Source organism: Coccinella septempunctata, chromosome 3 (genome assembly GCF_907165205.1).
Source record: "Coccinella septempunctata chromosome 3, icCocSept1.1, whole genome shotgun sequence".
In the NCBI taxonomy this organism is placed as follows: Eukaryota; Metazoa; Arthropoda; class Insecta; order Coleoptera; family Coccinellidae; genus Coccinella; species Coccinella septempunctata.
This window is the reverse complement of record NC_058191.1, coordinates 4,679,293-4,697,280: the sequence shown is the minus strand read 5'-3', so window position 1 is coordinate 4,697,280 and position 17,988 is coordinate 4,679,293. Positions and strand designations below refer to the sequence as shown.

Sequence of the window (17,988 nt, the reverse complement as noted above, 5' to 3'; positions counted from 1 at the left end):
GAACTTATAAAGATTTGGGGTGATTGAAATAATTCCGCCCAAAAATTTCAACCTGAATATTCAATATTTCAGAAACTTTGTACCAAATCGTTAGTAAAAATGTTATTTTTATCACAAATAATAAATTAAACCACTCCATCTCCTTCTTAAGATGCTACTTGAAAACATTAGCAATCAACTGAAATATATAGCTACCTACTCAATCAGTATCGAAGTAGATACATATACAGGGTGAGTCTTGAGTCTTTAACTAGTACAAATATTTTAAAAATAGATTCTTGACGTCGAAAGAAACACTTTTTTTCTTTACTATTTTTTCCGATTCGAAACTCATAAAAAGATATAGCCATTTTGAGTTTTCTTAATGAGGTATGCCACCCCTAGAAAAACAAAAAACCCTCAGAAAAACTAGCTGAATCTGTGACACTACACATCTGTGGATCTTTTGAAAAAAGTTGCATTCGGTCAAAGTAGCCAATTTTTCGAATTTAATAGATATTTTTTTATTTTTGTAGATAAAATTATTCGAAAACGGCGCATTATACGAGAAAATACTTTTAGATTACAAAACGTTCAAATATGTATCAGATAGAGTCCAACTTAGTTTCAAGAGTTGCTTTCTTTGAATTTTTCGTATTTTAATGGTACGTAATAATCATAATGAGAAAACTGGAAGACGTGGGTGATATCTTGTGTTCGAGAAAGATTCATCAAATGAATGAAAAATTATATTCCAAAATTAAATTCATCCTGTAAAACCGTTTATGAGATAACATTTTTTTATAGTTGTTCAACATATCTTTTGAACCGAGCCGATTATAAAAGAATGGTAAAGGAAAAGAGTGTTTCTTTTGACCTCAAGAATCTACTGTTGTAGGAGTCAAAGACTCACCCTAAACAGGTACTCAATTAGTATCGAAGTACATGTAAAAAATAATGAAAAAGTTGAAAACTATTAACTGGAATCTCCTGAAATACGAAACAATATATTTTATAATTCTGATCAAGCAGATAGGCGCAGTAAGTTTCATTCACAGTCACACAGCGTGACTTCCCATTAAAACAATTATTGAAGAACCACTTTGAATGCGCGTACCAAGAACTGAGTGACCTGTTTTGTTTTCAAGCACTAAACTTTTAGAACAAGTGGAAGATGAAATTTGGGAAATAGGGAATTGAATGTAAAAAAAAACGTTAAATTGAATTTCAGATATGAACGCTCCATATTCTGCAGAAAACTAACATCAGATTCATGTTCAGCCACCTGGAAAATATTAGAAAACAATTGAATTGGTCATTAGGTGGCCGCTTACTTCATACGGCTATTTCTAAGCGACTTTTTATTAGTATGTTTTTATGTATAGTCGAGTAGGTCGTTTTAAACCTTCATTTTCATAATGGTACATTTCCCAGACCCTACAGAATGCTCTGTAGGCACTTTATGTTTATTTTAGGACAAGTAAGTTTTTTGTGGTTGTCTCTTGTAATTTGTTGATAACACGAGTTCTTATTTTTAGCGGTACTGAGGATGGCTAACTAGCCGAAAGCGCTCTACCAGCTCTACAATAAATATATTCAAAATTATACGTTTTCTTTGAACTGACATTATTTTTATTAGGATATTATCTGACGAAAAAGGATTCAGAAGGAAAATAGGTTTAATCGATAGAGTAGGCTTTTTACTCTATTCTTATCTTAATTTGATGAAAGAAGGGTGAATATCATAATTGCACAAGGAAGTTTCGTTGACTAATATCGCAGGTATAAATTTATTTAATCTTTTTTCTCAGAAGATTTATCAGTGAATTAGTCATTGATTACACTCCAGTCGTATGTGATCTGTTTCAATCATTATGCTATCAAAATATATCCATTTTGATATGAAGTTAGTTCTTATTTCGATAGACGCGAAAATATTTTGTCGTCTTCCTTAAAATCCAAGAGTAATGGAATAGGAGGCACCCACACACAAAAATTGAACCCAGTACTATTTATATTCAGAATCATCTGCATTATGTATTAAACAGAATCATCACTTACCCTATTCTTCAGAGAGTTCGAAAAAAGAATAAAAAAACAATTGCCGTATACTTGAATGATTGTACACGATTCGTCCCATTTGTTTCGATGTTATTTTGTTGTGATTATAACTTGACCTGTCCTATACATAATTGTACTTACGTCTTGAAAAAGTAATAAGAATTTTCATTCTTTCGATTTTAATGTCTGTTGTGAAAATCATTATAGTTAATTTTGAAGTCAATTGAATATGACTTTCAGAGAGGTGGGTTTGGCTTCTGGTGGGTGATAGTTTGTGATAAAATTAATTATTCAATCAAGATACTACGCACCTACGCTAATAACTCAGTGGTGGCATTTAGTTGATAGAAATTTATCAGATGTTTACCAATTGACAAGTACCAGTCCATGAACTTGAATGAAACAAACAAAAAGGTATTTTGAATATAGATTAATAAAACACACAAAAATCTTTTTTCAATAACAAGTTAGACTCGGCATATGTCGACCATTTAAGAGAGGTCTACACCGTTTTAGTGGTCAGTTCAAAAAGATAAAAAGATAAAATGAATATTTACTTATTTATATGGGGTTGTCATTATAATTCAATTCAATCAGTTGGTCACCTCGAAAATTCAAAATTTTTTTATTCGAGAAACGGAAAAAAAATTTTTTTTTCATTGAAGAACAAATATTCATTCATGTCATTAACTTTCCGAGGTGCAATTATCTTTTCTATGAATTTCCACATGAAAAAATTTCTTGAAAAGTCTCGCCATTGGCTACAATTCGTATCCTAGTGAAATTGAAAAAAGATGTTCTTTTAGTGCTGCCATCTTTTCGACGAAAGTGGAAACTATTATGATATTCGTAACTTCTACTTATCGTAAGTAACTTCTTACTTAGGATAGTAGATAAGTATAGTAAGTGGCTGTAACTCCTTTTTTATGTTATGTCAGGCGCTTTTTCCAGAGGTCTTCAGGAATTCTCTGTTTTCAATCGAAGAACTTATCATTTCAGTTACATTTCATTTGGAAAAAAGTTGTTACATGAATCCAAGATGGTGGAAAAACGACGGAAATCCTAAAAAAAGGTTTATGTCTAGAGTGCGTATGATAATAGTTCACACCAAGGGGTACTAAAATGTGTATATCAATCTAATAGAATTCCAATCATGACGAGAATAAGAAACAAATATTTTTCAACGAGATATTTTGACTACTAGTTTCTACCAGATGGTCACATGAAAAGACGAAGAGAACTAAAAACAGGATTGTATGATTTTCACTAACATGCGTAGTAAAGGGTGAAGGTGGATTGAAATTCAGTCACTCCAGTAATAGATGATAGCGAAACACGTGTCGTGGTTAAACAACTCCATGTTGGTGAAAATCATATAATTCTGTTTTTTGTTCAATTATGGATTTTTATCAATTATTGGACACATCAATTGATCACTTCAATAGATGAAGAGAAGTCGTCATATACAGGTCATTCACCGCCATGGTTTATTAGACATTTATGGAGAGCTAATCATAATTTTGTGCATAAAATTTGCGATTTTCCAGAATGCATTTCCCCCCTAAAAATTTTCAGATCTTCGCAACTTCCGGTTTTACCAGGAACAACCTACTTCTTTCTCTTTTCAAAGGGTATATCCATCCACTATATCTTCGCATCGTTAGATAGCTAATTTAATGGAACAGTATACTGCACCTTGAATAAAAACTCAACAGTTTATGAGTTATTGGGATTCTGATAAAAAAAATGGCGAAAATAGTAAGACAAACTGATTTGAATATTTTTGCTGAGGAAAATATAAACCTGCTAACACAGTTCGATGTTTTTGTAATTTGAAAATCAAATGACAAATTCGATATGTCCCACTTGATGATCTTCTCTCATAAACACCATGCACATTTCAGGTCCAAAAAGCAAACAGTTTCATAAATCTTCATAGTAAAAAGGTTGAAAATGGTTGATATTTTTTCGGAAAAAACTTTCTCTGGAGAAATTTTCCAAAAAGTGTGACCTTTTTTTTTCCTAATTTTTTTATAAGAATCCCAGTTGCAGAGAATGTTCATTGTCAAAAATCGCAACACGGAAATTTTCTGCACAGCATCCTGATAAGTTTTCCATAAACGTCTATCGATGGTCTATTGACCATCGCTGTTAATCACCCTTTAAACATAGATAAAGAAACCGGACAAACTACGTTGAGTCGATAGTTAAAACATCTTTCTAGTAGGAGAAAGAAGCTAATTCAACTGATTATGTTGTAACTGGGGTAGGTTTAACCTGCCGTTGTAAAAAATGTTTTTTTTCCACTCGAATGATCATATTTAATACGACAGAAATTCATCTCCCTGTCCTCATTCGATGAATTGGGCTATAATCAAAAAACATCACATTGCACGAAGCGTTCAAATTGAACTCTGCGTATGAAGAAATGCCTGTGTTATCTCTTGATAATTCTTATCATTTTCACCTGTAAGTGGCTCTATAAATGGGTGATCTGTAGGTCACACTTGAGCAACATTTGTCAATACAACACTCTTATCTGAATATTATTGCCTTTACTGGGATTCCTGAATTTTTGATCTGCTTTTTGGCTAGGTATCACATATTTATAGAAACTTTTTGAGTCATTCCCTGTTTCAAATATTTTCGTAGTTGAAATTTCGGGAAAAATCATACAAAGTGTATCCGTCACGTAAAAGTACTTCATAGATATTTTTATAGGTTCATCTTGTACAGGATCTGGGAAAAATGAAGTTGGAGTTGAGAAAAAAGTCTTTTCTTTGTTTTAATAATTTTTCATTCAGGTACAAATAAGAACTAAATGATGATTTCGAAACTTATTAGCTTTTTTTAGAAATGGAGTCTTTTTATTTCAAATGAATCATGCTGAGTCAATGAATTAAAACAATTTATTCACCTGAATAGAGAATCAAGCTCTCTGTGGTCGAAAAATTGTTAATACTTAATGATCTATGAGCTGAGTCTTTGGCTGAGTTGTTATGCATAACTTTATGTCGTAGGATCTGAAATCTAATATATAAAATTCTCGTGTCATAGTTTTCGTTACCATACTCCTCCGAAACGGCTTGACCGATTTTGATGAAATTTTTTGTGCTTATCCGGTATCTATGAGAATCGGCCAACATCTATTTTTCATCCCCCTAAATGTTAGGGGTAGTCCACCCCTAAATTTTTTATTTCATTTTTTGGACAAAATTTTTAATTTCTATTTTTTTATGATACAACATACAAAAATACATACAATCCTCAATTTTCACCCTTCTACGAAATTATTTATATGGCAAAACAACGTTTGCCGGGTCAGCTAGTGTTATCATAAAATACATATTCTTTTGAGTATGCAAGAAATGAGTTGTATTTCAGCAATCACCAAAGGTTACCACCGTGTTGTACCATTGAGGGAAATGTTAGGTTTAAGAAATTTGGTGTACTTAAGTGTAGTGAAACTGAATTTGTTTACAGAATAAGCTTAATTTTCATACGTTCACATTGAAATAAAATTTCTTCTACCTTTCCCCGTATCAAAAAAAAAAAAACAGTGAGAAGCAAAAAAGAATATAGTTCTTGTCTTGTTGATTTCTTAGCATAAAATTTTAATACCCAAATAGATAATCATTTAGAACATAACTTGCTGAAAAAACTCTTTCTTGGAGTTTTTGATCAGGTGCAGTGTGAGGAGTATTACTTTTGCGTCGGAATCTTCAACTAATGTTGTTCTGAATCTCTTCAATGTCATAATTTGTGATGCCTGTTGGAATAATGATCAAGTGCAAGAATTATTTCCCAGAGATGGGACGGTTTCGAGGCACTAAACAATATTGACATAAATGTAATAAAATTATAGAAAACTTTTGAAATGATGAAGAGTAGAGTTTTATAGTTTCAAAATCACTCACCCACCCCTTTTCTCGTATGAAACAATTCGCTTGCACGTTGATTGAGTCACCCTGTTGCTGTTTTATTCTAAATTTCCAGGAACATTTCAATCTCGAGCAGAAATTCAGTGGTGTCAAAAATGCAGTTATAATCTGAAAGACCACAATATCAAAGTACCAAATACCAAAAATCGAATTTCCGTAACTTTTTCGATTTCATTTATGAAGGGAGAATCTAATGAAAATGAACTAAAATGAAAAATAAGAAAAATAAAGTCGACAGAAAAGGTACATTAATATAATTTACTTCAGACCATTTTCACCCATTCTTCTAGATTCTAGAATAACAGCTGAGTAGCTTTGATTTCAGACTGAGTAATGAAATAATCAATATTTATATTTACCAAAAAATACCATCAAATCAAAATCAAATCTCATCTTGAATCTAAGGACATTTACTAATACATGCATATTAAGTCCCGGTTTGACAGTTCAATTTCGAGCCAAGTTCAAAATTGAATCTAGTTCAACCTTTCAAAGTTTAGCCCAAACCTAGAACTCAGCTCGAACTTGAACTGTTCAACTGGGCCTAAAGGTGCACACAGATTGCTCTGACGTGACTTGGGCCTACGTCATAATGCGCATGATTCAAAAATACATTCCCACTTCACTTCAGTTCAATTTGAATCATGCGCTCACGTCACATCAGGGTGATCTGTATGCATCTCAAGTGTGCTACGGATAATTATTTATTACAACTTTTCAGCTTTTTTTCATTCATTCTGTCAAAATTCAATACTGAAAAATAATTTTTTCCTCATTGTAGCTCCTCCACCAATACCTGGAGCTTCCATAACATACCACAGTCCTTCTGGAAAATATATAACCTACTATGATAACAATTACGGTTAGTGCATTGCTTTTCAACTTTCTTTTGCCTTTGTTATCGTGCATTTAACACCACTCATTGAAGCTTGCTCTTGTTGTATAATCCGCTGATGCTTGATTCTCAACCCCATTTCGCTTCGTTGAAGTATTTTAATCTTGAAATGGTTAATCATCCTAAAACATTGAAACACTATTTGATTTTTGAGTTATGCAATGATAACAATCATTATTTTATTATTTATTTTGTGAGAGAAACCATACGAAAATATACCGACGCCTTATAAGAAATGATCAATTATAATACTGACAAAACAAAACTTTCACTCATGTACTTTTATTCAACCTGCTGATACGAATAATTTTTTTTTATTTCAAAAAGTCTTTTATTTTCAGATCCTATGCGTTCAAATGTTGCTCCCCCACCCACCGACCAAAGAGGCGGCACTGGTCTGCCATACACCATAACAGAAGATAGGCTCCGGGATATACGTTCCCTGTTCCTTTATCCATATTACAACCAGGGTGGTGGAGGGGATAACGATGGAGACTACCAAAAACAAATTCAGGCCTCCACTACAATTGTCCATAAAAATCTGAACTTCCAACTCCCTTTCTTCGGGTTCAGATACAATTATACGCGCGTTTCCCTTAATGGTTATTTAGAGTTCAGCGATCCACCCCCAACCTATGACAAATATCCCTTGACCTTCCCCATGCCTGGATGGCCAAAGGTTAACGATCCGGCCTTTATCGGTATTTTCTACAGCAAGTGCCGGATGGGCTTGCTGAGGGCTGAAGATATGGATAGAAGGAATCCTGGAGTGTATTTCAGACTAGAACGGGATCTCCGGGACAGGATAGACCAGATGGGCGTTGAAATTAGGGAGAGGGTCAAATGGGACATCAGGGAAGGAGTAATAGGAACCGACAGTTTTGATCCAAAACACGCTATCATCGTCACTTGGAAGAATGTTTCGTTTGCTGGGGGAATATCTGACAGTTTGATGAGGGTAAGTCGAAATTTTCACTTCATGGCAGTTCAACCAGAAGAGAAAATTATGATATACTCACTGTATATAATTTGCAGCTTTCTTCATTTTTTTTTATTATATGAAAAGAATTCATATTCTTTGCATGGATAGATAGATAGATAGATAGATAGATTTATTTATTCTCATAAACATATACATTATGTGAAGAGATAACGTCAAGGAAAACAAAGTACAAAATCTTAACCTACAAGTAAATAAAGAGCGCTCAGATCAAGATTAGAGGAACTCCTGAATGCTGTAGGGTTCTCTTTCTATTAGAAATTGTTTCAAGTTATGTAGATTTGAAGGACTTGAAAATTTTTATGGTTTGGATAACCTTAGGAATTTTATTGAAAAGGGTAATACAGATATACTCTGCATTTTTCTCAGTTAGCGTTAAATTATGTTTTGGATAATGCAAAGGGAACATGCGCCTGGTTTTATTTATGTTTTCATATGAACTAAAATAAATTTCTCTATTTTGATGAAAAAATAAGAGACACCTGTAGATGAAAAGGCCAGTAAGTGTCAAAATTTTGTTCTTTTTGAAATGACCACGACAAGACTGTCTGTAAGATAGACCATAAATCACTCGGATAGCCGATTTTTGAATGATAAATATTTGATCGACTGCAGTGCACCCTATCCAAGCAATGATTCCAAAAGTTAGAAGTGCTTGGAAATTAGCATAGTAAAGTATCTCTAATACATTTTGATCTACTTGCCTCGCCATCACTCTCAAAGAATACACGACCGAGAGTAGTTTCTGTTTGAGACACGCTAAGTGTTCACTCCAAGTCAAATTTGAATCTATAATCACGCCTAAAAATCTAGTGTTAGAAGAAACTGAAACAGTGTGATCCAGAAGGTCGATCGAATTCAGATAATTAGTAGGCTTTCTATTTGCGGGAAAGAACATGCATTGTGTTTTGGTGACATTTAATATAAGGCTATTTCTTTGACACCACTCATATACAGACGCTGCTGTTAGTTTAGCCGATAAAGCAACCGAACTTACATCGTTTCCTCGAACAATAAAGCTTGTATCATCCACAAATGTTACAGATGAGATGAGGTCATTCATATAAATTAAAAAGAGTAATGGGCCAAGTATACTTCCCTGGATCACACCGTTCTCTAATAACTCGTCGTACGACAAGAACGTTTTCCCATCAACTTCTATCTCCACTCTCTGTACCCTTCCCTTCAAGAAACTTCGAAAGAGGTCCAATTGCTGGATGTTTGATATGACTTAAAAACGATACATATTGAGTAGTAAATCAGGAAAAAAAATAAGAGATCAACAACACCAACATATAAAATATCGAAAATAACTCAGTTGGAGTTGATCAGATTATATTTCTCATGGTTAAGATTTGGAAATTTTTCAACAGAGGAGTCGAATCAATGTTGATACGTCCATTAAAATCATTATCCAACATCAACAAGGGAAGATTTCACATCAAAAATTGGCTACGAAATTCCAACATCTCTAAGGTCAAAAAAGGTTCCTTACTACAATTGTTATCCAGGTTCTGTCATTCATGACACTCATGACAGCATTCATTGCTGTATCCCGTTACCGAGAATAAACCTACTATACAAAAAGATTGAAAAAAAAAATAAGATCGGTGCTATCAAATCCTAATTTCCTAGGGCTACTTGCGACTGTGTGCCCTCCTGTGACTGAAGAGACCCAGCCGCGATCTACAGATCCTTCCACACTCCGAGCATGGATAGTCACCAACCAGATCTGGCCGCCGCTGTATTCTTCTCAAGTCTCCATTATAACTGTGGAAGTGTGGACCAAAGACCTCCACTGTGATCTATCTACCGCCCTTTGTTCCCAGTTATGATTGGCATCAACTGATTTTAGGGATTGATGCAGTATATCCTTAAACCGCTTATACTGGCCTCCTGGTTTCCGAGCTCCCTCTGTGAATTCGCCATACAGAGCTATTTTGGGGAGTCTTGTGTCTTGCATCCTCAGAATGTGGCCGCTCCATCTGAATCGGGCCCTCGTTACTTGAGTCTCAATTGTTATATAACTCGCGCGCTGCAAGACTTCTGCATTTGTAACTTTGTGGAACCATCTGATGTGCATTATTTGTCTTAGATGACGTTGTTGCGTTTGTTCAAGATGTTTAATATGTCGTCTGTAGGGCGTCCAGCTTTCGCTTCCGTAAAGAAGCGTTGGGGGACCACTGCTTTGTAAAAAGCTGTCTTGGTCTTCAGATTGAGGTCGTGATTTTGAAACACTCTGTCCTTAAGCTTCCAGAATGCCTGTGATGCCGAATTGATACGGTTGTGTATTTCTGTGTCCAGGTTAGCCCAAGTATTTATGAAGCTTCCCAAGTATTTAAACTGCTCGACCTGTTCTAGAGTTTCATCCTCCAGGCTGATATTTGTTTGCAGGCTTTCTGGCGGACTTACCAGGATTTTGGTTTTGTCGATATTGAGTCTAAGGCCTAAAGATTCGTAAATTATGTTTATAGGTGTCCAACATTATCTGTAGATCCTCTGGGCTGCTAGCGATAAGTGCGCAGTCGTCTGCATATTGAATCTCCGCGATAAACTTTGAACGGGTTTTTGCTGTGAGGCGCTTCAGGTTAAATAGGCCTCCATCAAATCTGAATCTTATTCCAACTCTTCTCACAGGCATACTCAGGTCAGCAATTATCAAGACAGCTATGGCGAAAATATTGAACAGTAAAGGCGCTAACACGCAGCGTTGTTTTATTCCAGATTTGTTTAAGAAATGGTCGGTTGTAGAGCCATTATGCTGTATTCTAGCTGTGTTGTTAGTATAAATAAGGCTTTTAGACACTGCTAAGAATTTTTCGGGTACTCCAAAGCGTCCCATAATTCTCCATAGCGCACTCCGATTCACCGAGTCGAAGGCCTTACTAAAATCGATATAGGCTGTATAGATCCTTGATTGTTGTTCACGGGCCTTCTCTTGCAGCTGTTGCAGTGTAAAAATTAGGTCCACCGTAGCTCGATTGGGTCGAAAGCCGCACTGGGACTTTTCTAAGAGTGGAATCAGAAGATTAGCCATAATCTTCGAGAGAATTTTACCGCCCACGCTAAGCAACGATATGCCCCTGTAATTGTCGCGTTTTGACGTATCGCCTTTGTTCTTATAGAGGTTGATAACTGAAGCCTCTCTGAAGTCTTGTGGCACATCTCCTTGTTCCCAGATCTTGCGGAATAGTGTTAGGAGACTATTGACAATGCCTTCATCCCGGACTTTGAATATCTCCGCTGGAACGCCGTCTAGATCTGGTGACTCATTATTTTTCATATTTTTCATAGCACTTATGATTTCCAACATTGAGATTTCGTCATTGAGCGATGTCATCGGACTATACGCGGGGAGCCGGTCTAAAATGGATAAATCCGAGTCGTTATTTCGCTCAATACCTGAGAGTAATGCTCCTTCTTTCCATCTTTCGAGAATTTTACCATCATCAGTTAGAATAACTCCATGAGCATCTCTTATAGGAACGCTATCCTAAATTTTTCTTATTTCTTGACGGACCTTGATACCTGGGTATTAATACTTTCATATCATTATTGAAACCCTACATAACTAAAAAACGTCTTTTAATTCATCTTATCCTTGACCGATCAATTGGTTCCGAAAATACGCACCCTGATATATTTTTTCCTTTTTTCAGACAAATACCTTCCAACTGGTTCTTGTGACTGACGAAGTTTTCACGTATGCCATATTCAACTATCTAAACCTAGGCTGGACAACACATACCGAAGCGAGGGGAGATACCACTACAGGAGAAGGTGGTACTCCGGCATTTGTAGGCTTCAACGCGGGAAATGGTACCAGAAGTTTCGAATACAAGCCGTACAGTCAAGATTCAGTGATTAGGGATCTCACCGCGACAGGATACGCTAATGGTTTTCCGGGAAGACATATATTCAGAATAGATGAAAATATTCTGCTGGGTACTTGTAACAAGGATATAGGTACGTTTTTCGATTATTATCGGTGTACAGGGTGTCCCACGGTGGGGCCAATTATAGACATTCTCGGAGTACATATCAACCCACCGTGGAATTTTCTGTATACTAGTTTCGTAAGGTATATAAAGGACATCACTATGTCCTTCCACTGGAAGGTGGAAAATCAGATGATTTAGAGGTTTCGCTTAGAAGTCTATTTGTTCGGAAGAGACCAAAACAGAGATTTGACTTATAGAGTAAAGAGTAAAGAGTAGAGAGTAAAGAGTAAAGAGTAAAGAGTAAAGAGTAAAGAGTAAAGAGTAAAGAGTAAAGAGTAAAGAGTAAAGAGTAAAGAGTAAAGAGTAAAGAGTAAAGAGTAAAGAGTAAAGAGTAAAGAGTAAAGAGTAAAGAGTAAAGAGTAAAGAGTAAAGAGTAAAGAGTAAAGAGTAAAGAGTAAGAGTAAAGAGTCAAGAGTAAAGGGTACAGGGTAAAGGGTAAAGGGTAAAGAGTAATGAGTAAAGAGTAAATAGTAAAGAGTAAAGAGTAAGAGTAAAGAGTAAAGGGTCAATAGTAAAGAGTCAAGAGTAAAGAGTCAAGCGTAAAGGGTACAGGGTAAAGAGTAATGAGTAAAGAGTGAAGAGTCATGGTCAAGCGTAAAGGGTACAGGGTAAACGGTAAAGAGTAAAGTGTAAAGTTCTTGGCTTCGGTATGTATAAAATTCATATTCATTGTTTTTGAAGGCAATTAGACCCGTGAAGGTGGGTCTCCTATCTCGGTTAATAACTCGAGCCTATTTTCGGTTTCCGATTTAGTTGAAATAATATCGCATTTGTTCCTGGGAACAAGCGTACTTAAACATTTTTAGCGAGCCGCGAATCTGCAACTAATACTGTTTAAGGACAATCGCCTCTTTATAAAAAGGCTGTAAATCCATGTAAAAGTTCTTCCATTTTTCTGAACACATAATGAAATCAACAATTGAACCGACCCAAAAATCTATTTTGTTTTTCAATTTGGTACTTTTCGAAACAAATTTCGACAGCTGTGTACATGATATTCAGTCTATAATTCGTACTCAAACACCGAAGCAATTAATACGAAATTAGTCATTTTTTATCAATGTTGCGTCAATTTCTACGCGAGGAAGGGACATATTTTCACAGATTATGTGTTACGAAAATGGAAAAACACGTCGGAGGAATAATGAACTAACTGGAAAATTCTTAATTATGGGTGATAAGTATGTAAATTATGATTGCTGTCTATTGACTTGCAACAAACACTCCAAATTGAACGTATTTGTCAGAATATTTAAATGAACTCAAGAGAAATTCAAGGAATATTTTTTTACTGTTTTCGAAACATTTAAATAGAGCCTCACATATCGAATCAATTCTGGTCTATTTTATCTATTCCGCCATACTCTATACCATATTATTTCTTTATTTCACTGGAAATTTCATATTACAGAATAACATAGTTTTGAACATTTAGTATATGTGGGAGGGCTAAGCAGCCCAATTTTAAGACAATTGGGGTTGAAGGAAAAAATATTATCATTTCAAGTCCTCGAAGACTTTTTATGGGCTCTATCAATGATACCTATAGATAAGAGCATTAGCACAATGAATCTAATTAGTGTGATTAAATAAAAATAGGAGCACAATGTGAATTTGGACAAAAAAGAAAAGATATGAGATATATACCTGTTGAATTAGCAGAATTTTTCAAATTTCAAAGATTGTGATAGAAACCCAAAAATCATATTTTACTTGATACTCCTTCTAATCATATGTTTTCAGATGCTGGACGCCTGGACCTTATGTTTGCTCCTGAAAGTGGAAACATGTTGGGAGGAACTATTGTTAACATAACAGGTCCCTGCTTTGATCCTCATCAAAAAATTACTTGTATTTTTGATATCGCTCCTCCTGTGGTCGGTGTTGTGGTCAACAGAAATCGAGCTATTTGTGTGCAACCCCCTCTGATGGCTGAGGGTTGGGTGAGATTCGAAATAGCTGTTGGTAACGAAAGATTCAAGTGGAAAGGAAGATATTTTGTAGGTAAGTAGATAGTACATGGTTTAATTTTCACAACTAGTAATTTCTCAAGATTGCGTTATCTGGGACTTTAACCAGACGATCGAATTCACAAGTTCACGTATAATGGACCACCTGAATATTTTCTTAATCTTCTTTACCACATGAAGTATATACACGAATATACGGAGTGTTTTTATAGATTATGTTTTATTTTGACAGGAAGTATAACTCATCAAAGTAAGTCATTTCACCAAAAAACTTTCGTTTTGAAAGGCAATGACGGAGGATTAAAATTTTAATAGAGCATTGAATTTTAACGGACATTCCTATAACTGGGCGTAAGACTAAAAAATTATCTTTCGTTTTTATACAGGTATAGCCTTCCATACCATAAGAATAGGGAATACTCCTTCTGACGAAAATGATGCATTTTTTATGAAATATCTTCGAAACGTCACATTTTGAAATAATCATTTCAACCGTTTCCCAAAACAAATTATTTTAAGCACTTAAAAATGAAAAATAAAAATGGGTATTTGAAATTTAAAGCGTTTCATTTCAATTGCACAAGTTGGCAACATCGACTGAAATATGCCTTGATAATAAAGGACAACAAATACATTATCTTGATGAGATAGACAAAGAAGGCTGTCTATGAAGTCTGCGACGAACGAGGAAGGCCGTAAAATTTTATGGGATTTTTATGGCCGATTGCAGTTGAGGCTCGCCAGTAAGTACGCGCCTGTAAATCAACAGCTGTTATTTTATAACGAGTTGATCGGACATTTTTCTTTTTATTTTCTAGTAGGCGCTGTTGCCAAATCGTGAACTTGAAATCAATCGATTAAAATTCAAAACCTCATATTTGGAGAATGATTTTGAATAGTTTCCGCATTTGAAAAAATCATTAATGAAACTCATAATTATTCAGTTCAAACTTGCATATGCAGTGATTACACAAATTGAGGAGAATTCTCCATTTTATTATTCCTTGTACGTTCTTCTACTCGTCTATCGTCTAGGGAATTAAATTTTTTTTTCTCTTTCAGAAACACCTTCTATGGCTGCGCAGAAGATTTTCTTCTCCGACATGACGTACCACGACAAATCCCCAGCAGAAATTCGTATATCTTGGGAAAACAAGAATTTGACATCGAACATAAACGCAAACATAAGAATATCATTGTGGGGTTACAGAGAGACCCTTGTATCACCACAGTTCGTATACATAACAGAGTTGGCTTCGAATGTTCAGAATACTGGGGAATACGTTATTGTCCCATCTCAGTATAGGTTGAATGACAACAGATTCCAGCAAGACATAACGGTCGGATTTATTCAGATTAACTTGACTGATTCAGTACCTGTAGGAAATACTAGTGTCAAAGTAACACCCCTAATATGGAGTAGGCCGATTCCACTAGCCTGGTACTTCGGTCCACAATGGCAGAGGATGTATGGAGACAATTGGCCGATGGTGCTGTGTGACAACTGGATCAAAGATGATAGATACCTGAGTAATTTCGCACATGAACTTCCCCAATGTCCATGCACCTTACAACAGGCGTTGGTTGATAAGGGGAGATACATGCCAGATTTTGATTGCGATAGAGATTCAAACCCCTTGTGTTACTATCAGGAGAATGCCCTACACTGTGTTCGCTCAGGATTACCAACGTGAGTTACATAAATCGCCACAAAAATATTTATGACGGTTATTCTTGAAATAGAAGAAAGAATACTCCATTCACATTTATTTTAGCAGTCGGTTGTCCATGAAATAATTTTCTCAAGTTTTTGTAACTAGAACGGAGTAAGGTTGGCACCCATGAAATGTCGTTAATGTCATAACGCCGTTGCCAGAACTAATATCAATTTTAATTACGAAAATGCCGGAAGTGATTAAAAAAGACAGGGTTTCAAGTGCTATTTAGAATTCAGATCCGCTCATTCAAATAGTTATACCCTGATATTATATTCTAAAATCCACAATACGTCAGACGGTAGCGAACATATTCAATGTAAGAGAATTTATATAATGTTTCATCTGAATCTAAACGACTTATATTTCAGCTAAATATTTCCACAATCAGAAAGATTGTTAATGAAGAGGATGACAAAGAATTTCCTTCTATTGGGAGACCCAAAAAAGTGGTGGCATCTGAGAATTTTGTTTGAGTGAATTTATGCGAAAAGTTTACTACAGGATTTTCATTCGATGAATGTCATCGTAGAATCTCGTTCCCGAAAATTTGTTTTTTATCTTTTCATTTGACTTGTCCTATACATTGTAAATGTCTTAAGGTACCAATAAATACCTAATTATTATTATTATATCAATGTATTAAGATGAACAGCCACAAATACGCGCCAGTTGTCTTGTTGATTGTTTATTCATGTGAAATTTTTGTTCAAAGGTGAAGTTCATTGAAGCTTCCTTTAATTCCTATTCAAATATTGATGCAAGGTGATTTTTGCTGAAGAATTTAACATTCTTGTAATTATCTGTTAATTCCTTGAGAAGATACCCGTCACCAATCACTGCATCATATGGATTTCATCTTCGGGTTAATATTTTTCAAATCTACAACTGATGTAACGTATTCAAACTTTAGCCAAAGAAGATAACGAACATTAACTCCCCTCAAGCTAGTGCATATAATGATATTATACTGATCTCTTGTATTTTCCATGCAAATAACTGGATTTGGTATGCCTTCAATCGGTTTGTATAAACTTCATTTATGTTCGTCACATATTTTCGACTTCATATTTTCCGAAGAGATTCGACCTTGTGATAAAATACGTAATAACAGAATCTTTTACGTAGAACGAGCAACATTGCGTTGATTTAAACCCAGAAATATTTGACAAGCTTCATAACCCCTTCTTTTCGTAAACTATATAGTATACAGAGTGAAATGTGTCAAATTTCCATGGCCAATCGAGTGCTAAAATAAAAGTGAATGGTGTATATGTATTGTGAAACGTATACTTCATTCAACTTTATTGGGCTATGGAAATTTGACACATTTCACTCTGTATAGTACGAAAATGTGGGGTTATGAAGCTTGTCAAAACATTTTTGGGTTTCAAATCTACGCTATGTTGCCCGTTCTACGTAAAAGTTTCTGTTATTACGTATTTTATCACAATGTCGAATCTCTTCGGAAAATATATGACGAACATAATTGAAGTTTATACAAACTGATTGAAGGCATACCAAATCCAGTTATTTGCATGGAAAATACAAGAGATCAGTATAATATCATAATATGCACTAGCTTGAGGAGAGTTAATGTTCGTTATCTTCTTTGGCTTACATCATTTGTAGATTTCAAAAATATTAACCCGAAAATGAAATGCATATGATGCAGTGGTTGGGAATGGGTATCTCCCGAAGGAATTAACAGATAATTACAAGATTGTTAAATTCTTCAACAAAAATCATCTTGCATCAATATAAGTAAAAGGAGTTGAAGGAAGTTTCAAGTTAAGATGCAACATCACCGTTGATAAAAAAATTCACATGAATAAACAAAAAACAGGGCAACTTGCGCGTATTTGTGGCTATTCATCTTAATACATTGATGTAATAATAATAATTAGGTATTTATTAGTACCTTAAGACATTTACATTGTATAGGACTAGTCAAATGAAAAATAGAAAAATCCATTTCAGGGAACTTCTTCTCCGATGACATTTATCGAAAATCCTGTAGTAAACTTTTCGTATTAATTCACTCAAACATAAAATTCCCAAATGCCACCACTTTTTTGGGTCTCCCAATAGAAGGATATTCTTTGTCATACTCCTCATTCACAATCTTTTTGATTGTGGAAATATTCAGCTGAAATATAAGTTTTTTAGATTCAGATGAAACATTATATAAATTCTCTTACATTGAATATGTTCGCTATCGTCTGACCTATTGTGGATTTTAGAATATCAGAGTATAACTATTTGAATGAGCGGACCTGAATTCTAAATAGCACTTCCTGAAACCCTGTCTCTTTTTTCAATCTCTTTCGGCATTTTCGAATTTTCGTAATAAAAATTGATATTAGTTGTGGCAACGGCGTTATGACATTAACGACATTTCATGAGTGCCAACCTTACTCCGTTCT

The 17,988-nt window shown here is 35.0% G+C and overlaps 1 protein-coding gene across 3 annotated transcripts in view; it reads left to right on the top strand.

Moving 5' to 3' along the window:
* LOC123309125 (protein mesh) overlaps positions 1 to 17,988 on the top strand; it is a 37,820-nt gene that overhangs the window by 627 nt on the left and 19,205 nt on the right. For 2 of the 3 annotated variants that reach the window (XM_044892043.1, XM_044892040.1), the window contains exons 2-6: positions 6,763 to 6,843; positions 7,218 to 7,834; positions 11,536 to 11,842; positions 13,621 to 13,881; positions 14,910 to 15,537. In XM_044892043.1, coding sequence (XP_044747978.1) covers positions 6,763 to 6,843; positions 7,218 to 7,834; positions 11,536 to 11,842; positions 13,621 to 13,881; positions 14,910 to 15,537 — 1,894 coding nt within the window. The remainder of the gene's footprint in view (positions 1 to 6,762; positions 6,844 to 7,217; positions 7,835 to 11,535; positions 11,843 to 13,620; positions 13,882 to 14,909; positions 15,538 to 17,988) is intronic. The other variant, XM_044892041.1, reaches the window with a different exon arrangement.